This window comes from Eretmochelys imbricata, chromosome 1 (assembly GCF_965152235.1).
Source record: "Eretmochelys imbricata isolate rEreImb1 chromosome 1, rEreImb1.hap1, whole genome shotgun sequence".
NCBI classification, from domain to species: domain Eukaryota; kingdom Metazoa; phylum Chordata; order Testudines; family Cheloniidae; genus Eretmochelys; species Eretmochelys imbricata.
This window is the reverse complement of record NC_135572.1, coordinates 27,991,079-28,013,027: the sequence shown is the minus strand read 5'-3', so window position 1 is coordinate 28,013,027 and position 21,949 is coordinate 27,991,079. Positions and strand designations below refer to the sequence as shown.

The following is a 21,949-nucleotide window of genomic DNA, read 5'->3' as shown; positions in this document are numbered from 1 at the left end:
GGGTTGAAGCTGTGGGCCGTATTTCCCAACCAGACGCTCCTATGGAGAGTAAGAGTTGCCAAGCACTTTTGAAAATGTGGCCTCTTCATTTTGATGCCTAAATGGGAACAGTTGGATGCAGACTGCTTCTGCAAACCTCACTCTTGTTGTTTTATATTCATTAAATGAGAGCAGTGTGCTTGGCAGTGCACAGATTGTAAAGAAAGACATGGTCATGTGCCATAGAATTCACATTCTCAGTAGACTGACTGTAGGTGTGCAGCAGCACTTACTACTTACATGGCTTCACTCTGTACCATTTGCTGAGCTATTTCAGTGAAGGAAAGTTAGTTGTCTTTCATACCAAGAGTGTAGGAGGGAGTACTTAGTTACAAGGGGAGCATGAAAGAAATCACAAACCTGTTTACCTTAGCTACAATAGTGCTTTGCAGGATCAGGTCCAGAGAGGAGTTCTAGGTAAAAATGCCAGCTCTGATTAAGGCAGAGGTCCCCAAACTGTGGGGCATGCTCCACAAAGGGGGTGTGGAGGAACATTCAGGGGAGAGTGGCAGAGCATGGGGCAGCCCCCATGGGGGCAGGAACACCACACCGCACCACTCTGACGCCAGCCTCGGCCCCTGGCTCCCAGCAACGGCTCCCAGTTGTGACCCCAGTCTGGAGCCCCTTACCCCTGTCTGCACCCCTCTCCCCCACCCGAGCCACAGCCCAGCTCCTGGCCTCTGCGCCCCGCCCCCCCCCCCCGGGGGTGGGGAGGGTGACACAAACAGGATTGTGGGGGGGCATGACATGAAAAGTTTGGGCACCACAGGATTAAGCTATTTCAGTGAAGCTTATACGCTTTATTTTGCAGCCTCAGAGTAAGTTGCCAGAACTCGGTCTCTTAGGGTATGTCTACACTGCAGCTGGGTGTGTAATTTGGTGTTCATGTAGACATATCCATGCTAGTTGTAATCCAACTAGCTCACTAAAAATATCCATGAGGATGCAGTGGTATGGGCTTCAGTGCAGGCTACACAAGTTCACTTGACACCCCACCCTGGGGACAGACTCACTTGTACAGTCTCTGCCAAATCCCTCACCGCCATGTCCTCAATGCCATGTTTAGTGAGTTAGAATACAGCTGGTGTGGGTACATCATAGGTTGATTGGTTGATCATAGGATGACTATGAGCTGCCAATGTGATATGGCTGTGAAAAAAGCTAATGTCGTCTTGGGATGCATCAGGAGAGGTATTTCCAGTAGGGATAAGGAGGTTTTAGTACCGTTATATAAGGCACTGGTGAGACCTCACCTGGAGTACTGTGTGCAGTTCTGGTCTCCCATGTTTAAGAAGGATGAATTCAAACTGGAACAGGTACAGAGAAGGGCTACTAGGATGATCCGAGGAATGGAAAACTTGTCTTATGAAAGGAGACTCAGGGAGCTTGGCTTGTTTAGCCTAACTAAAAGAAGGCTGAGGGGAGATATGATTGCTCTCTATAAATATATCAGAGGGATAAATACCAGAGAGGGAGAGGAATTATTTAAGCTCAGTACCAATGTGGACACAAGAACAAATGGATATAAACTGGCCACTAGGAAATTTAGATTAGAAATTAGACGAAGGTTTCTAACCATCAGAGGAGTGAAGTTTTGGAATAGCCTTCCGAGGGAAGTAGTGGGGGCAAAAGATCTATCTTGCTTTAAGATTAAACTCAATAAGTTTATGGAGGAGATGGTATGATGGGATAACATGGTTTTGGTAATTAAATATTCATGGTAAATAGGCCCAATGGCCTGTGATGGGTTTTAGATGGGGTAAGATCCAAGTTACCTGGGAAAGAATTTTCTGTAGTATCTGGCTGATGAATCTTGCCCATATGCTCAGGGTTTAGCTGATCGCCATATTTGGGGTCGGGAAGGAATTTTCCTCCAGGGCAGATTGGAAGAGGCCCTGGAGGTTTTTCGCCTTCCTCTGTAGCATGGGGCACGGGTCACTTGCTGGAGGATTCTCTGCTCCTTGAGGTCTTTAAACTACAATTTGAGGACTTCAATAGCACAGATATAGGTGTGAGGTTTTTTTTGTAGGAGTGGTGGGTGAAATTCTGTGGCCTGCGTTGTGCAGGAGGTCAGACTAGATGATCATAATGGTCCCTTCTGACCTAAATATCTATGAATCTATGAATCATCTACGCAAGCTGCAAATCAGACTCCCAGCTACAGCACAGACATACCCTTGGCCTTCCCAGATATTTATGCACAACGGCTTTGTGCACAGAGCACACTGAAAAGGTTTTGTTGTATTTCATTAAGAGCTTGTTCCTGAAGGATGCTGCAACTCTCTCAGGGAGGTACATGGTCTCTCCTGGATCGAGTCCCAGAGGAGTGTTTTGTTCTGGTTGCTAATTGTATGGTGGTTTATTTTAACATTCCAGTACGATACCAGGATGTCAGATCGTTCTATTTAACAAAATTGCATGAATGAATGCAATAAAGTGTGACATATTATATGGTCATTAACATTTATAACAAAAGTCCTTTGCTTGTGATGGGCTTGTAGATTTACTTTGCCATAACGGGGGAGGAGGAGAATCAACACCTAGCTTGGCATTTCCTGAAGTGTAGGTACCAGGGTGTGTAATGAGATTTTTTTTTTAAAAAAAAAAAAGGGGGGAGGGAATGTAAGAAAGCATTTGTAAAAAGTGGGGGGAGAGAAATAAAAATGCACGTTGCAATGTGCATAAGCTTTCATGCAAGCATAGAGGTGCTGGCTGCTGCATAGCAGCTGGCGTGCAAATCACATGGGCACAGAGTGTGCTGCTCATGCAGCACTGGGGCTCCCTTGATGGCTGAGGCTCCTGGAAAGGGATTTGGTTGTGAGTGTAGGGGCTCGTGGTGGTGGTGGGAGGAGGAAAGCAGCAGTCAGAGGCTTGTGTGTCTAGGTGACCTCGGGGGGGCTCCCCTTTCCTTGAGGATTGAGGGAGGCTCCTGGGAGGGAGTGGGTATGGGGCTTATAGGTCAGGGGCGTCAGGTTGCTGGTTTGGGAGGGGTGCCTAAAAGGGCAATAGAAGGGTTAGTATGGTGGAGCCAGTGGCCAGTTTTTCTGTGCCTTGGAGGTTGGAGTTGTAACCCTATTTACAACTTTAATATTAATGTAGGCTCACATTATTGCCATCTTTGGAGTAGGGGAGTGGTCTGAAAATTATTTTTGTGCTTTTAATTTTCAAAAAAAACACCTCAAACCCCTGGTGTCAAATTAACAGAGATGAGCCTGAAGGGTGTTGTGGCCTAAAAAAGTTTGGGAACCACTGATTTAGCTTAATGAAGTGTTGAAATCCTGCAGGCACTGGAATGTTTTTAGAGGATGATAATAATATCGGGGTTTATCTGTCAATTGAATGAACTTTGTGCTGTTGACAGGTTCCATCCTATTGGATGACTGGGATTGGTGGATAGGTTTCAGTCCAACACAGCTCTTGATTTACATGAAAATCCACAGGCAACACTGCTGGAGACACAGGCAACTTTTCCCTGTTAGCCTGATGCTGCCCCGTTACTTTCAAGTCAGGGTAGCGGGGAACAATAGGACCAATATAGCAAAACAAAAAATGCTGTAGGGGAAATACTGTATGCACTGCTCCCATGGAGTTATAAAATGTAGGGCTGGAAGAGACCTCAAGAAGTCATCAAGTCCAGCCCCCTGCACTGAGGCAGGACCAAGTAAATGCATGCTGGAATCTCGGATGCATGCAATGTTAGGCCATCGCATACAGAGGACCTGACTCTGAGAAGAGCCAACTTGAAAGGAGACTTGCAAGGAGCTCAACACCTCTGAGGTTTAGAGCTGGGCAGAAAATTTTTCCTATCCCAGGTTAAAAAATTGGCGTCTGAACTTTTGTCCTATCCTGAATTGGGACAGAGAGTCAAGATCTTAACCATTTTTGCAAACTGATAATATGGAAGGAAAAAAATCACTTTGGATCAATCTAAATGCTTCACGTCAATCCTTTTGAAACATTTTGTTCTCACACTGACCTTTCTTAAAAAAAAAAATTCTAATTAACTTAAATTTCTTAATAGAAAGTCATTTTGAAATGAAAACCCATAATTTTTAGTTTTGAAAATGTCAAATGGGGCTGTTGTGACAACTTTGAAGCTTTTTTCCCTAAAATATATTTAAATGAGAGATTCATTGAAATCAACCCTTTCCTGCAAACAGATTTGTTTTCAAGGAACTGCCATTACATGACGAAAAAAGGTTTCCTTGAAAAATTCCCAACCAGCTCTACTGAAGATCCAGCCCAGAACATGATGAGCAAGATACTGGGTGCTTGGGAGCACCTGCCTGCTTAACAGGAGTGTAGCAGCTAGACACATTCAGCATGAAGGCAGCTCACAGAGGAGATACCTCTTACAAAGCTGTTTCCTACAATGCGAGCAAATGGACAACCCAAAATAAACATCACTTAGTTTCCTTTTTAAGCACACTGAGTTAGGAAAGGGCCACATACCTATTTAAGGTCAGCACATGAGATGGAAGACTGGATATGTGCACAGAGTCCCTCATCAGCCAATGATGAGATACTGCAAGGATAGCCATTTTCCTCTGACCCCGGTCAAGGTGGGGCCTGGTGGGCAGAGGATGCTTCTTTGAAACCTGTCCCAGGTAGGTTGATGTGGACAAGCTGGTCTGGAGGTTGTTCTGCCTGATCTTGGCACCAGCTGGGCTTGCCTGGTCCTAGCAGCACTGGTCAGCTGCTGGATCTGGGACCATCATTGCCCCATGTTGTGGCTGAGCTGGTGGGCCTGGAATTTCTTGTGCCCAGTGAAGGTGGTGGTGCATAGGTCACATGAAGGCACATGTGCTGCTCCAGGGACCACTGGTCCTCTATGGGAGCAACACTGGACAACCTGGCTTCTGGGCACAGGACCTGGTCTTCATGCCTGTCTGACAGGGCTCCCCACCCAGCTGTTTCCCCTCATTTTGCAAGGATCCTCCTTCCAGCCCACTTCCTTCCCCTTCCTCTTCCTCCCCCTCTCTAGCAATGTACTACTACTTCATCTGCTGGACACTGTAGGGCTTCTTTGAATCCTCTTTGTCCTGAGGGGTGCCTTCTGGCTGGGTCTGTGAGGACCATGGTTTGGGAATGGATGCTTTTGTCCTTCGTAATATCTGCCCTCTGAATTTAACTAACCCTGGTCTTTTGCTGCTTTTTATCTCTGCTCTGCCCAGCATCAGTTGCTTCCAGATCCTTCCTGTCCAACCTGGCTGGGGTGGGGTCTTCCCCAGGTGTTCTTTTTCAGGTACATGCTGCTGACCTGGCACCACATACTGTTCAGCTGCACATAAGGGCATGTCTTCTGGCTTGTCTAGCTGCCGGAACTGCTCCTGGAGGTCGCTTTTGCTGTCTTGCAGCTCCAGAGCTGAGTGGGGAGCAGCTGGCTCCAGGGCTGAGCTGGAGGCCAATTGCAGAGTTAGGCCCTTTTCAGTCTCCAGGGCTATCAAACTCTACTTCTTTCATCTAGAACAGTGGTTCTCAAAGCCAGTCTGCTGCTTGTTCAGGGAAAACCCCTGGCGGGCTGGACCGGTTTGTTTACCTACCGTGTCTGCAGGTTTGGCAAATCGCGGCTCCCACTGGCCGCGGTTTGCCGCTCCAGGCCAATGGGGGCTGCGGGAAGGGCAGCCAGCATGTCCCTTGGCCTGCACTGCTTCCCGCAGCCCCCATTGGCCTGGAGCAGTGAACAGTGGCCAGTGGGAGCTGCGATTGGCCAAACCTGTGGACGCGGCAGGTAAACAAACTGGTCCGGCACGCCAGGGTTTTTCCCTGAACAAGCAGCAGACCGGCTTTGAGAACCACTGATCTAGAAGATGCTACTTTAGGACAGAGGGCCCATTTGCTCTCTCTCCCTGGCTTTGACGTAAGGCTGTTCCCAGACCTATCCCCACTTCAACATCGGTATCCACAGCTGAAGAGCCCACCCAGGAAGTTTGTGTAAGCTCCATGATCTAGACACTGCTGCAACCAGGATTTGGTCTGATATGATATGAAGTGAGCAGCAACTTTGCCCCTAAATGTGAGAATGTGACACTGTTAGACAGCAGCATGATCTTCTCAGAAAGCCCAACTAAAAATGAGTCTCTGAAGAGCTGTGATTATTATTCCTTTAGGGCAAGATTTTCCAAAGCACCTAAGTGATTTAGGAGCACAATGTCCTGACTACTCCTAAGTCACATAGGCTATTTGAATATGCCACCCTTAATGCTGGTAGCACCTATGATATTAAGAGATTTCTACACAGAGAAGGCATGGCACTTACCCTGAGAAATACACACTCTAAAGACAGAGTAATAGGAAGGGATGCAATATATATGTAGAGTGGTCAAGTTGATGATTCACCGCCTCTAAGTAATGGCTATATAGAGCCCTGGCTTGGAGGATTTAATAGGACTCATTGTTCTTCTAGTGTAGAAAACATTCCTTCTCCCCCAAGTTTGAAGTGTCATGGAAACAATGATTACAGTCTTTGTAAGACAAAGATGAATGAAGCCAGCATTTTGCTCCATAAATATTGCTTATAGCCTCAGAATGTACAGTTTCAACAACATGGTTCACTGGTGACTTGCATCATTCATTACAAAAGGTCTACAGACACAAAAGGTACGATTTATCCTGTCAGTTAAGAATGCTCAATAAAAATATTTTAAAATATTAAAAATATTTATCATAATTCTTCCTGAAACCATCTAAAGTTGCCCTGTTTGTTCAGTTTTGTATGTTTTTCTGACAATTATCTGACACTAGTAACAAGAAGAGATGGACGAGTCAGACATCTAAATGCGCTTCTTTGAGATGACTTTGTAGCTACTAAATACGAATGGAGGGAGCAAGGGATAGGGTGGAATATATAAAGGGCCAGATCCTGGGCTGAGTCTGAGACACACTTGGTGCAGCTCAGGTGCTATTTTATGGTCCCTGATCTTGGAACCATCTAGCCATTGTCCAAGAGCTGTCCTGTGACGGCTCTTTTTTATACTAAATACTATTTTCTGCCAGCTGGAAGAACATGAATAGGGCTTCTAGGTACTAATAATTAACAATATGACCCACATCCTCCTTTCCAGCTCATTTTGTTTTTAGGATCAAAACTTTTTGTGCTTCTGAAGTCTATGGACAATATTTTGCTTCTCAAATGCCTTTGTACTTGCAGGTCACAGTTGTACCCAGAATGCTAAAATACTATGCAAGAGGTTATCCTCTGGGCCCAAAAGGAGAGGACCTTTTTTGAGAAATGTTGTTAATCTTATTTGGTTGTACGTCTCTGTTCTTCAAATTCCCTCTTCACGTTCTGATTTCCAGCCTGTGTTACCTGCTAGAGTTTATACACATTTCTGTTGGCTTCACTTGGGTTGGATTTCCACTCTGTTTCTTTCTTGCTCTCCTTTCAGTTGAAGGGTATGTATGCCTTCTATGACTCTACTCTGGCTATTTTAAACAACCTCTGTGTTGAGTCTAAGGAGTTTGTCCTTATTTTCAATGTTAGGGTCTTTTTGACTAGCTTCCTCTTTAAAAAAATATAAATGATTAGATCCTCAGCAGATGTAAATTGGCATGACTATTTATTGTAATGGTGCTATGCTGATTTATGCCAGCTGAGTATTTGGCACAAAATAAAGGAAGTTTGGTCAAAGTGTTAACTTTTGATACACACCCTTCTCCAGCAACATTGAAGTGGATTCTATTGTTATCACTGGGTGAAACAGTGGACGTGTTGTTCCTTGACTTTAGCAAAGCTTTTGACACTGTCTCCCACAGTATTCTTGACAGCAAGTTAAAGAAGTACAGGCTGGATGAATGGACTATAAGGTGGATAGAAAGATGGCTAGATTGTCGGACTCAACGGGTAGTGATCAATGGCTCCATGTCTAGTTGGCAGCTGGTATCAAGTGGAGTGCTCCAAGGGTCGGTCCTTGGGCCGGTTTTGTTCAATATCTTCATAAATGATCTGGAGGATGGTGTGGATTGCACCCTCAGCAAGTTTGCAGATGACACTAAACCGGGAGGAGAGGTAGGGATAGGATACTGGAGGGTAGGGATAGGATACAGAGGGACCTAGACAAATTTGAGGATTGGGCCAAAAGAAATCTGAGGTTCAACAAGGACAAGTGCAGAGTCCTACACTTAGGACGGAAGAATCCCATGCACCGCTACAGACTAGGGACCGAATGGCTCGGCAGCAGTTCTGCAGAAAAGGACCTAGGGGTTACAGTGGACGAGAAGCTGGATATGAGTCAACAGTGTGCCCTTGTTGCCAAGAAGGCCAATGGCATTTTGGGATGTATAAGTAGGGGCATAGCCAGCAGATCGAGGGACGTGATCATTCCCCTCTATTCGACATTGGTGAGGCCTCATCTGGAGTACTGTGTCCAGTTTTGGGCCCCACACTACAAGAAGAGTCCAGTGGAGGGCAAAAAAAATGATTAGGGGACTGCGACACATGACTTATGAGGCGAGGCTGAGGGAACTGGGATTGTTTAGTCTGCGGAGGAGAAGAATGAGGGGGGATTTGATAGCTGCTTTCAACTACCTGAAAGAGGGTTCCAAAGAGGATGGATCTAGAGTGTTCTCAGTGGTAGCAGATGACAGAACAAGGAGTAATGGTCTCAAGTTGCAGTGGGGGAGGTTTAGGTTGGATATTAGGAAAAACTTTTTCACTAGGAGGGTGGTGAAACACTGGAATGCGTTACCTGGGGAGGTGGTGGAATCTCCTTCCTTAGAAGTTTTTAAGGTCAGGCTTGACAAAGCCCTGGCTGGGATGATTTAGTTGGGGATTGGTCCTGCTCTGAGCAGGTGGTTGGACTAGATGACCTCCTGAGGTCCCGTCCAACCCTGATATTTAGAATCATAGAATCTTGACCCTTTGAAGTTAATGGTAAAAATCCCATTGACAAAGATTTGAGCAAGGGCAAAGATTTCAGTCCTTGTCAGTTTGGCCTAGATCTTAAAGTATTTAGGCACCTAATGGTCATTAAAACTAATGACTCAAAATCAGTGATGCAACTGTAGTTACTTTTTGAACCAGCTCAAATGGAAGAGAACATGTCACTGGGAATCTTCTCCCGTCCCGGATGACAGATGTACTGTGTTTAGTTTACTAAGGATGGGTAGAAAGTGGGCTGGTGAAGGGAAAGAAGAGAGAGAAACAGAATGCTGTAAGGCTTCAGAGTTTTGGGGATGGAAAGGGGTGAATGAAGGAGATACATGGGGGGAATGTAGAGGTGAGATGACAGACTGATGTTGAAAATAGGGTGACCAGATGTCCTGATAAAATTGGGACTGTCCCGATTTTTAGTTCTTTGTCCCATGTCCCGACCGATGCACAGTCGGGATGCCATTTGTCCCTATATTCCGGCTTTGGCCACTCCAGACACTTTTTTTTTTGCTTCCCCCATGTGTCCCGATATTTTGTCCGTTTCATCTGGTCACCCTAGTTGAAAACAGGGGGTGGCTAGAAAAGAGTAGCAGTACAATTGAGTGGGTAGGGAAGGAGAGGCGCAGAGAGCCTTGGATGGGGAAAAGAGAGGAGATGCAAAGAGCAGATGTTAGAGACAACATGGAAAATGAGGGAGAGAACACAATGCAGGGGGAAAAAGAAGAGAGATGAGGAAAAAGGAAAGGCTACAAATGGTTAATATACACCCAGATGTAAAGAAGGAAGGAATGTGGTGTGAATGATGAGAAAAAGGAATGTGAAGAACAAAAGCACAAGACACTTACATTTTTTAAAGTTTATTTAGTAGGAAGTTGAATGCCAGAATTGTTAAAATATCATGTGCAGGAATGTTTTATTTTATACAGGTGTGTACGTTTACAGATAGAAATATCTATTTCTGTAGAGATAGACGTGTGTGTATAATTACATGACTGTATACACCAGTATTCTGATGGCGGGGGGGCAGGAAGAATGGAGGAAAGTGGAATTATTATTCATATTATAGTAGCATCATACCCCAACCAAGATCAGAGTTCCATTGTGCTAGGTGCCGCTTATGAGCATATGTATATATAGAGAGAGAGGAGGGGGTAAGAATGGAGGGAGAAAAGAATGTTGAGTGGGTAACATTGCACTAGTATAATAACTAGCTCTTATACAGTACTTTTATCACTAGATCTCAACGCACTTTACAATCTGTTTATCCTTACAACATCTCTCTGAGATAGTGAAGTATTATAATCCCCATTTTACAGATGGGGGAACTGAGGGTCTGAGGTCTGGGTCTACAATTAAAAGTTAGCTACGTTGCTCAATGTGTGAAAAAAGTCACATGATGAGTGACTGGTCTACAGTCACACAAGAAATCTATGGTGGAAGAGTGATCAGAAGCCAGATCTCCTAATTTTAGGCAAGTGCTTTAACCACTGGACCAAATGTCAATGCTCACTAATACAGCCTTTGGCAGTGCCCCAAGGCTAGAAAAAGGTTCCCTGCCAAAAGTCAGAGGGTACCACTGTCCTAAATTATCCTATGAGCTTACATTCCAGATAAGGTTGGGCAACTTTACAGTAGCAGAGGGCCATTAAAATCCTTTGAGCTATCACAATCAGGGCAGCTCACCTGGCTGCTGGTGCAAGCACATGCACCAGAGCAGTGAGTCATGCACCACCACCACCTTGCCAGGCCACATCACATTATATGCATATATTGAACTCCATGATCTCATGGAAGGCAGATCAGCCCCTGCACACTCTCACCACTCCTGCCCTGGTCCCTACCAGTGGGGACATGCTAACCCCAGGCGCTGTCCACCAGCACCATCCCAGAGCTGCCACCTTCCTTCCCTTACTCCAGCAGGTGTCAGAGCAGCCTTCCCTCTTCCTCTGGACTGTGGAAAGAGCCACCTCTCACCCTTTTTCACTGTCCTCTGCTCCATGCCGGCAGAGCCTTTCCCCTTCTCTCACTCCAGGTGCTGGCAGATCTGCCTAGTCTCTTCTGGTTGACGGGGCCAAATAAAAAAGATCTGACAATGACCAATGGGCTACCAGTTGCCCATCCTTCTTCCAGATAATGGGCATGATTCTGATCTCTTCCCCATTATGCACTGGCATAACTCCATTGAATTTCTCTTGATTTGATCTGCCCCCCTCCAATATGGAGCTCCTTGTAGAGTTCCCTACCATAGGTTTTACTCTCTTACCTATTGTTTGGTATTGGAATAGTAGAGTTATCTATGTCTATATAAATATGGACTGAAAGTCTCAGAAGTGACTTGTGATTTGGGGTAACTTGGGACACCTTAATGAGTCCTGATTTTTTTAGGGTGATCAGCTGAAAATGAGGCCCCTTCAAAGATCTCTCAAGTTTGGCACACAACAATTGAGGCACCCAAAATTGTTAGTCACTTCTGAAAGTACATTATGTCAAACAGATAGGACAAGTTAACTTATTTGATCATTCCCACATACGAAATTTTGTTTAACTTTGCAACAGGTTGGATAAAATTATTTCCCCCTCCAAAATTAGACACTAAAAAGCACCAATTTCTGTAAATTAAATCATTTCTAGAAATCAGAAATTGCTCAGGATCGTACAAAAAGGCTGGTTAGAGTTGCATAACTGGATAAGTGGTGTGGAGTCATACCAATTAGGATATGAATTAGTAGAAAAAGCCTTCACAAATTCACTCCCTTTCCCCCAAGCATAATTCAGAAACAGACTTTAGTATGTACGTCAAGCCTGCAGTTGTAATGCTGCCCAAACTCCCAATGTAACAGGACAAAGATCAGGCCCTAAAAGCATCAGTCCTACCAATGCCCCACAGTCTCTTCACTCTCCTCTTCTGCTGAACATGAATACCAACCTACACTTTTCTATATAAAGGCTAATGGGACATTTATTTCACTCAGTTCTGCGAGCCTCACATTGTACAAAAGCTGCGAAACAGATTTGCTTTTGATCATTCCTTAATTGTATGGTGGATGATTCATAATTAAACACTTTGTAATTATCAGGATCTTGGTATAAAACCTGAGACAGAAGTGTCTGAATCTGGGAGAATATAACATAATGGTGTCCTGATTCCTGAAGAGAAAGTTATTAGTGATATTAAAGTAATTGAGCTTGAGTTCTTTATTCCCCAAATCCACACTTAGTTGCAACCTTCAGCTCACACCCTAAAACTCTCCCTCTGTCTCCAGACACAAGTTTACCAGCTTTTTCAGAGAGAAGGTAGTTAAGATCTGAAGTGGTCTCTCCGATTCATAGAACCATAGAGTTAGAAGGGACTGGAAGGATCATCTAGTCCAACTCCCTGCCAAGATGCAGTATTTATGCCTAAGCCATCCAAGACAGATGGCTATCCAGCCTCCTTTTGAATTCCTCCAGTGAAGGAGCTTTCACAACTTCCTGAGGCAGTTTGTTCCATTGTCCTACTGTTCTTATAGTTAAGAAGTTTATCCTGAGATTTAATATAAATTTGCTATGCTGTAGTTTGAACCCATTGCCTCTTGTCCTATCTTCTGTGGCAAGAGAACAATTTTTCTCCATCTGTTTTATGGCAGCCTTTCAAGTATTTGAAGACTAATATCATGTCTTTCTCCCCTTCCCCCCGCCATCTGCTCTTTTCCAAACTAAACATACCCAGGCTTCTTTGCTCATAAAGCTTGCATTCCATCCCTTTGATCATCTATGCTCACCTCTGGATCCTTTTCAGTTTCTCTACATCTTTCTATATAGTGGTGACCAAAATTCCTCCTATTTCCTCCCTACCAGCACCCTCTCTTCCTTTACCCCGTCACCTATGCCAAAGTTTTGGCCTGCTCTCTTCTTCTAACCCTTCCACTGTCTGTGATCCCATCCCCTCTTGTCTCTGACATCCACTGCCATCCACTCTTGCCGCTTCCTGATCCTCCTCACTATCTGACTTGCCTTTGCTCCTTCCCTTCACAATTACAAAGATGCTCAAAATCAACAAGATAAAATTCAATAAAGACAAGTGCAAAGTACTATGCTTAGGAAGAAAAATCAAATGCACAACTATAAAATGTGGTGGCTAGGTAGTAGTATTACTAAAAAAGGATCTGGGAGTTGTAGTGGATCACAAATGAATGTGTTAATGTGACGCAGTTGTGAAAAAGGCTTATCATTCTGGGTTGTATTAACAGTAGTGTTTGTAAAACACAGGGTAATTGTCCCATTCTACTGACACTGAGGCTTCAGCTGGAGTACTGTGTCCACTTCTGGGCACCAGACTTTCAGAAAGATGGGGACAATTTGGAGAGAGTCCAGAGGAGAGCAACAAAAATGATAAAAAATTTTAGAAACCCTGACCTAGGATGAAAGGTTAAACAAATTGAACATATTTAGACTTGAGAAAAGATGGGGGAATGTGATAAGTCTTCAAATATGTGAAGGGCTGTTACAAGGAGGATGGTGATCAATTGTTCCCCATCTCCACTGAAGGTCAGGTAAGAAATAATGGGCCTAATCTGCAGGAAGGGAGATTAATATATTAGGAAAATCTTTCTAATTATAAGGATAGGTAGGCTCCAAAAGAGCCTTAACATAGAGGGCTGGACTAGATGATCTCTTGAGGTCCTATCCAGCCTTACATTTCTCTGATTCTATAATTCTATGCTCCAGTCTCCTCAAAAAGTCATCTCTTGACCCACCTATCTTTCCAGCTCCTGCCTCTTCTCTCTTCTTCCCTTCACCTCCAAAGTAATTGGTTCTTAGCATTCCTCACCTTCTCCACTACTCCATTAATGGTGTTAGTCTGGAATGTTCATTTCTCTGATTCTCCCCCAGCCATGTTCACGCCTTCTTTCACTCTGCATTCTATTCATGGAAATCTGACTGAATTGACCCATATGCCACTACCTACCCCTACCTCTACCCCTTCTCCACCCCACCCCATCTATCATCGAGTCATTTCTTCCATAATGCCTAAAAATGAGTTTGTGGGACAGTCATATGTAGACAAATATTTAAGGTTAAGAGAATATGTATATTCAAAATAAATATTTTGATGGTGTCCCTCTCTCTGATCCTCAGCATGTTGCTTGGCCTCATGAATTGTAAACTGTTACTAGCACATTATGGGCACTACTGGACCTAATAATATGCATTAATAATTCTATTATGAAATAATGCTTGTCACTAGTGACAACTTATGATACCACTATGCACTTTGATACTTAAATGTAAGCTGCTTCTAACTATCATATTCACCAGTAACTTCTTTGCACTGTAAAATGAATGAAGCAAACCATATCTGCCTACCTAGACATATCTGCCTTCCTGATCATGCTTCCTCCTCTGATTTGATGTTTCTATCCATCTGAGCTTCTCAAAGATGAGTGAACAAATATGTATTCATTTTCATCAACCAATGGGCACTAGTCAAAGCAAGGTACTCACAGGGTTATTCAGAGCCAGAACTGACACTTCTCTCAGTCTTTGGGTCATGCAAAGCTACAGTGATTCATATCTATGGACTCTGATAAGTGATAGACCTATTTGTCTAAGGACTGGTAGGTTGCTGTGATTTTTTTTCCCCTCCCCACTTACAGTATGTGCTCATCAGCAGAGGTGCAGGTGCCCTCAGTGTAATAAGAGGAATTTTAAAATATGGAGGAATGTCCTTATCTTCCTCCTAACTAATTAGACATCTACATGGAGTAAAGCTCAATAGAAGCATATTGTTTTAATCATACTATATTATATGACTTTCTAAGCCACATCCTGCCCTTAAATATACATATAAACATGTTATCAAGTTACTAAGCAATTGATGACTAAACAGTCATTTGCTAAAAGAAAACTGCTTTTAGATTAAAACTCAGCATCCTCTATTTTTCAGTTCAATACCTTCCTGGTTCTGTTTCTATATTTTCATTTTTCTGTCCCTTTGGCTTATTTTTCCCCACTGATAAAGGCTAGATTCCTTTTTTAAAAAAATATAATAGTATTCAAGTATTGACCAAATGGTAACAGAATAGTAATGACAGCTGTGTATATTGTATTATTTCCAATTTCATGTATCTCCAGGTCCTAAAGAAGCATTTTTCTTTGAAAAGCAAAAGTAACCTAGTTCTAGCTCCTCCTACTGTTCAATTCAAATCTAATTAGTATATCGTCAGCAGTTATTACTGTCAAGTTACAGAAACCAGAGTTTCACACACATCTGAAGTGATGTTTGTAAAAGTCTTATGCTTCAGCTGAACTATGAGAATACCCTTTGTACTAGGTAAACTAATAAACAAGATAAAGAGCTATTTCAGCCTTTCTTATAGCAAATAAAATCTGTCTTAATGTATTGCATCCTCAATGGGGAGGAAGGAAAGGAAGTTTCATTTCTTTACACACTACTTTATCTTTTGTATTTAACAGGAGGACTGACTTTTCCTCAATTCCCTTCAGTTCCAGAACTATCCACAATGAATGTGAAACAAGAAAACACTGAAAAAACCTTTGCAAAAGAAGTGAACCTCCCTGAAATAGCCCTGTATGCTTAAAGTACTTTAATAAGGGTATATTGCTAACTATATTTTACTAACAAAAGGAGCGTTTATAGCAAGGCTCTAGATACATGCATCTAACTTAGAGCTGTTCTTGACAAAATTTTGTTACTTAGCACTGTCATACCATAAAATAATGTTATTGAAGATCCGAAGTACCAGTGCAATCCCGGAACTGCTTGTAAGGGGAACTGTAAGGAGCTCAGGCTTCAGAGTAGCAGCCGTGTTAGTCTATATCCACAAAAAGAAAAGGAGTACTTGTGGCACCTTAGAGACTAACAAATTTATTTGAGCATAAGCTTTTGTGAGCTACAGCTCACTTCAGCAGCTCCATGCAGTGGAAAACAGAGGGGGGAGATTTTATATACACAGAGAACATGAAACAATGGGTGTTACTATACTCCATGTAATGAGAGTGAGCTATTACCAGCAAGCGTGAGGGAGGGAAAAAAAACCTTTTGGAGTGATAATGAAAGTGGACCGTTCCCAGCAGTTGACAAGAATGTGTGAGGAACGGTGGGGTGGGGAAATAAATATGGGGAAATAGGTAGATGGATGTAATGGAAGAGTAGTAAACTAACAATCTAACTTTTTAGCACCTTATAAATGAACTCTAGTTCGGCTGAATGTAGGCTGCATGGTAGATGGTATAACAAAAGTCTATACAGCAGGACATAACACACCACAACAATGGGAAGCAATTCTAAAAGATGCATGGCAGAGCAGTCCCAGCGGGGTACCCCTTATTTCCTCCCCCTGTCCAGTTCTATAGGGCAAACAAATCCCTAGCCACCTGCATCTTTAGCTAACCCCAAACTGAATAAAGTGGGAGAGAAACAGAAAGTTTATCAGTAACATCACCTCAAGAAATAAACTCACACACGATTCATAAATCTCCTTTATTTTCTGTTTCCTGGTTAAGGATGACCAGTCAGGAGGCAGAAAACGTTGTTTAATAAATATAAAGATAACGATTATTTTGATAAAACTGGGGACCGTGAACTGAGTCAGTCTCTCTCTAACCGCCTCCCGCCCAAAGTACACTTAGACAAGCCTGGATCTCTACAAAGAGATTTCCCTCTTGATCAGTTTTGGGAAAAGCTTTAAGTTAAATCATTAAACGCTATATTATTAGCCTATGCACTGGTGCCCAAAGAATTATACACGGCGCAAAGATTTCACGACGCTTTGCCAGGAGATACTTGACGCCCCTTAGGCTCCAGGGCCGGGTTTAGCATCGCGTCCGGCCGGAGCCCCCACGGGCGGGGCAGCGAAGGGCTACGCCGGAGCTCAGGCGTTGCTTTGAAAGCGCCCCCGAGGCGGCCCCGTCCAGCCTGCTCGCCCCCCCCGCGCCCCTTACCGGAGTTCCGGAGCTTGCGGTTCTTGAAGACCGAGATGACGACCAGCAGGTTGCCCACGATGTCCACCACGGTGGTGAAGATCAGCACGCTGGACAGCGTCGGCCCCACCCAGGCCGGCCGCCGGGCCGCCGCCGCCGCCTCCCGCCCGGCCAAGCCGAAGCCCCCTCGCCCGCCCAGCTCGCAGCAGTTCCTCAGCGAGCCATTCTCCAGCATCGCGGACGCCCCCGCCGCCCCCGCTTCTCCGGGCGTCCCCGGCCGCCGCCTCCCGTCCGGCCCGGCTGCTCCTAGCACGGGCTGGGGCGCTCCGGGCTCGGCATAGCAGTGCCGGCTGCCGCCTTGCCTCACGCCCCGGCTGACCCGGCTCAGGCGACTAGCTGTGCTCGGCGGCGGGCAGGGCTTTAATGGGCTCCGCGCCCCCGCCCCGCGCCCACTCCCCCGCTGCCTCCCCGGCAGAAGGCGCTGCGGGCGGGCGGGGCTGGAAGCAGCAAAACCCTCCCTCGCGCCCCCGCCCCTCTCTCGCCCGCCCCCGGCCGCCAGCGCCGCCAGGAGCTGGGGCAGGCGGGGGGAAGGGGTCGGCGCGGGCTAAAGGGGGGGGATACTCAGAGCCGCTGGCCACTGTCTGTCCCGCCCCCCCGCGCGAGCGCAGCGTGACTGCAAACTTTCCCGCGCGCTGCTCGCTGCAGCTCGGCGGCGGCCGGGGGGCTCTGAGGGGAGCCCGCGCGCCAGAGCCGTTTGCTGCGGAGAGGCGCGTGCGGGGGGGCCGGAGCACGGGGCCTCGCGCACGGGGCGGCGGTGGGTAAGTTCGGAGCGCTCGGGCAGGAGGAGGACGCGGGGGAAGTACGCATGGGGGGCGGGGGGGCGTGCAGGGAGAGAGACGGAGGAGCGTGCGTAAGGGAAGGGGATCCCCGACCGGGGGGGATCTGGGGAAGGGATAACACGCATGGGGGGGGGAGCAGCCACAGGGGAGGGGATCATTGGCAGTGGAGCATGCAGAGAAAAGGGGGAATCACATAGGGGGAGGATGCATAGAGGAAGGAAGCTCCCAGGGAGATGGGAGGATGCGTGGGCGGGGGCATGGTCAGGGCAGTGGCCGTCAACCTTTTTTCATTTGCGGACCCCTAAAATAGTTCAAGTGGAGTTGCACACAGCCCCCTTTGGAAATCTTGGCCATAGTCTGCAGATCCCCTCCCCCCAGGGGTGCGCGGCCTGTAGGTTGAAAAGCCACTGAGTTAAGGGAATGGGGGGGGTATGCACAAGGGGCAGAGAGCGTGTGGGTGAGGGAGGAGTCCCAGGCGGGCAGGCACCCTGTAAGCTAGGGACTGGCACACAGTAGAGTGGTAACAGGTGTGGGGCACTGCACACGCCGGGGCTGGCACGGGGGCTGTGGCCGAGGCCGAGTTGAGCGTGCAGGGGACGCTGCTGCTGTAAGTGGGGCAGGCAGGGGCCATCGCACGCCGCAAGGGGCACTGTCCTGCGGCCCTGGGTGTCCCAGGGCTGCTTGCAGCGGCCTCGCCAGGCACTGAGCCCAGCTGTGCCACGGGGCGGTGTGAGGGGCTGATCTTGTGCTGCAGATCCAGGGCCCTTCCTGCGAAGATGCAGCGAGGGGTCTGAGCCTTCGTGCTCGTCCCGGGCCCTGCGTGGGGGCAGAGGAGCCTCAGTGCTCCTTTCTGCGCGGGACAAGTCACAGCCACAGGGCGGGGCGGGGGGCAGGCTGAGGAAGGCCCGTGGTGGCTCACCTCACTGCCGGCAGGAGAGGAAAGGATTTGGAGACCATGCTCATTAGCAATAAGCCTCAGAAGGGTCCAGCACCGTGCTGGAGCTGCATGGCAACTTGCCAGGCGTCTGAGCTCGGACAGCAGGAGCTTCCGCGTGAGTCATGAGAAGAGCTGGGCGGATAGCTGCCAAGGGCGCAGCTCCTCCTTGGTTTCTCTGCCTTTGGCTCACTGTTTGAACGGACTGACTAACCCGGATAAGGTAATCAAGGGCAGCAAACAACCCTTCATCTCCTTTTTTTAAACAGGGCAGAGCTTCAGATTTAGAGTTTATCTTAATTATGAAGTCCATGTAATCCAGCTCTATCTAAACCATCTCTCTCTGGCTTGGAGTTTCAGAACTGATTTAGCAGGAGGCGATTTTTTAAAGCAGGGTGGGCAAACTTTTTAGGCCGAGGGCCACATCTGGGTATGAAAATTGTAGGGCAGGCCATGATTGCTCATGAAATTGGGGGTGGGGAGGCGGGTTCCGACTGTGGGGGCAGGCTCTGGGGTGGGGCCAGAAATAAAGAGTTCAGGGTGTGGGAGGGGGCTCTGGGCTGCAGGGGTGGGGGAGGAATGAGGGCTCCGGGCTGGGGATGAGGGGTTGGGGGTGCAGGAGGGTGTTCCAGGCTGGGACAGAGGGGTTTGGAGGTGGGGAGATCAGGGCAGGGGCACAGGAGAAGATCAGGGGTGCAGGCTCTGGACAGTGCTTACCTCAAGCAGCTCCCAGAAGCAGCAGCATGTCCCCCCTCCAGCTTCTATGTGGAGGCGTGGCCAGGCAGCTCTGCGCGCTACCCTGTCTGCAGGTGCTGGCCCTGCAGCTCCCATTGGCCCTGGTTCCCGGCCAATGGGAGCTGTGGGGGCAGCGCTTGGGGTGGGGGCAGCGTGTGGAGCCCCCTGGCTGCCCCTAGGTGTAGGAGCCGGAGCAGGGACATGCTGCTACTTCCAGGAGCCGCGTGAAGTGTGGCAAGCCCTGGATCCCACTCCCTGGCGGCAGCTCGCCGGACAGATTAAAACGTCTAGAGGGCCAGATGTGGCCCCTGGGACATAGTCTGCCCACCCCTCTTCTAAAGCAAGTCTCCCTACTATAAGTCAATAACTATACATGAGGCACCCAAGGAGGAGAACTTTATTTTCCTTAGGATCAGTCTAACAGCTACAGTGAGTTAGTTGTAATGGGAAATCCCTCCTCACTTTCCCCCTCTACACCATCTGTTGTCTGGCTCTAAATGTTCCACTGCTGTCCCACCAGTTAAAGCAATTTCAGTCACTTCCTATGGATTATGTCAGGGCTGCCCAACCTACAGCCCACGAGAGCATTTCATAAGGCCCGCAGCCTGCTTCAACACAATATACTAACGTCCAATTCACTAGCATTTTGTCATCATGTTTACATCATTTTAGTTTACACAAGTGTGTAAATAAACAATACTGTACATAGAAACAACCTGTTTCAATACATATGAAACAACCTGAACTTAAAATATAAATCAATACAGGTGACTTTAAATCTTATTAAAATTTGTGGAATCTGTTTGGCCCACACAAGATTGTGCTTAGGTATATGTGGCCCTCCTGTGTAATAAGGTTGGGCACCACTAAATGTAATCATTTACTAAATATAATACAATATACACTATGCATTATTATTTGTGTTACATTAATGCCAAGAGGCACCACCTGAGAACAGGGCCCCATTTTGCTCAGTGCTGCACAAACACTAGGATGGTATACAGTCCCGGCCCCCAGAGAGCTTACAATCTAAATAGGCATGACCTACAGAAGTGGAGTGACTTGCACAAGGTTACACACATAGAATATCATTGGAACAGCTGGGATTAGAGGAACCCAGATCTCTTTACTGCTAGTCTGATGCCCTATCTACTAGGCCACACTGCTTCCTAATACAACAATAAGATTATATACAACATCTCCTAGACTTGTGTGCGACTTCTCTTCGTCTCCTACTCCCCAAAATTTCACAAATAAATTGATCAATGTATGATAAGTAACATCCAGTGTATCCTGTGAATTTCAGGGTTAGATTGATTTGACAGATTTGACTATCCTGGCAGACTCCAGTTGAGGCCTAATCAGCGCAGAGTAGAGTGGAAGAATTACTTCTCATGTCTTGCTTACAACACTCCTGCTAATACATCCCAGAAAGATGTTTGCTTTTTTTGTAACAGCATTACACTGTTGACTCATATTTGACTTGTGGTCCACTATAACCCCCAGATCCCTTTCCTCAGTACTCCTTCCTAGGTAGTCATTTCCCATTTTGTATGTGCGCAGCCTTCCTAAATGGAGGACTTTGCATTTGTCCTTGTTGAATTTCATCCTATTTACTTCAGACCATTTCTCCAGTTTGTCCAGATCATTTTGAATTTTAATCCTATCCTCCAAAGCACTTGCAACCCCTCCCAGCTTGGTATCATCCTCAGACTTTAGAAGTGTACTCCGTATGCCATTATCTAAATCACTGGTGAAGATATTGAATAGAACTCTACCCAGAACTGATTCCAGTGGGACTGAACTTGTTATGCCCTTCCAGCATGACTGTGAACCACTGATAACTACTCTCTGGGAACTATTTTCCAACCAGTTTTCCACCCACCTTATAGTAGCTCCATCTAGGTTGCATTTCCCTAGTTTGTTTATGAAAAGGTCATGTGAGACAGTATCAAAAGCTTTACTAAAGTCAAGATATACCACATCTATCACTTCTCCCCTATCCACAAGGCTTGTTACCCTGTCAAAGAAAGCTATCAGGTTGGTTTGACATGATTTGTTTTTGACAAATCCATGCTGACTGTTACTTATCACCTTATTATCTTCTAGGTGTTTGCAAATTGATTGCATAATTATTTGCTCCATTATCTTTCCAGATACAGAAGTTAAGCTGACCGGTCTGTAATTCTCCGGGTTGTCCTTATTTCCCTTTTTATAGATTGGCACTATATTTGCCCTTTCCCAGTCTTCTGGAATCTCTCCCATCTTCCATGACTTTTCAAAGATAATCACTAATGCATCAGATATCTCCTCAGTCAGCTCCTTGAGTATTCTAGGATGCATTTAGTCAGGCCCTGGTGACTTGAAGACATCTAATTTGTCCAAGTTGAATATTGTGCACCGGTATGGAGAAGATGCAGCCACATGCGACTTGTGGATACCCAGCTGAATACAGTGATGCAGTGCATCACAGGAATCCTTAAGTCAACTCCAACCCCATGGCTACCTGTTCTGTCTAACATCACTCCCCCGCTGATACGCCACACTGCTGCGACATTCCATGAAGCTCAGTGAATCCAGGAAAATGGATGCCTTCCTATCCACCAA

General features: G+C 46.2%; 1 protein-coding gene across 1 annotated transcript in view; it reads right to left on the bottom strand.

Moving 5' to 3' along the window:
• The window catches only part of MTNR1B (melatonin receptor 1B), a 51,154-nt gene extending 34,085 nt beyond the window's left edge, over positions 1 to 17,069 (bottom strand). The window contains exon 1 of the mRNA XM_077805408.1: positions 16,856 to 17,069. Coding sequence (XP_077661534.1) covers positions 16,856 to 17,069 — 214 coding nt within the window. The remainder of the gene's footprint in view (positions 1 to 16,855) is intronic.
• Between the last annotated feature and the right edge of the window lie 4,880 nt (positions 17,070 to 21,949).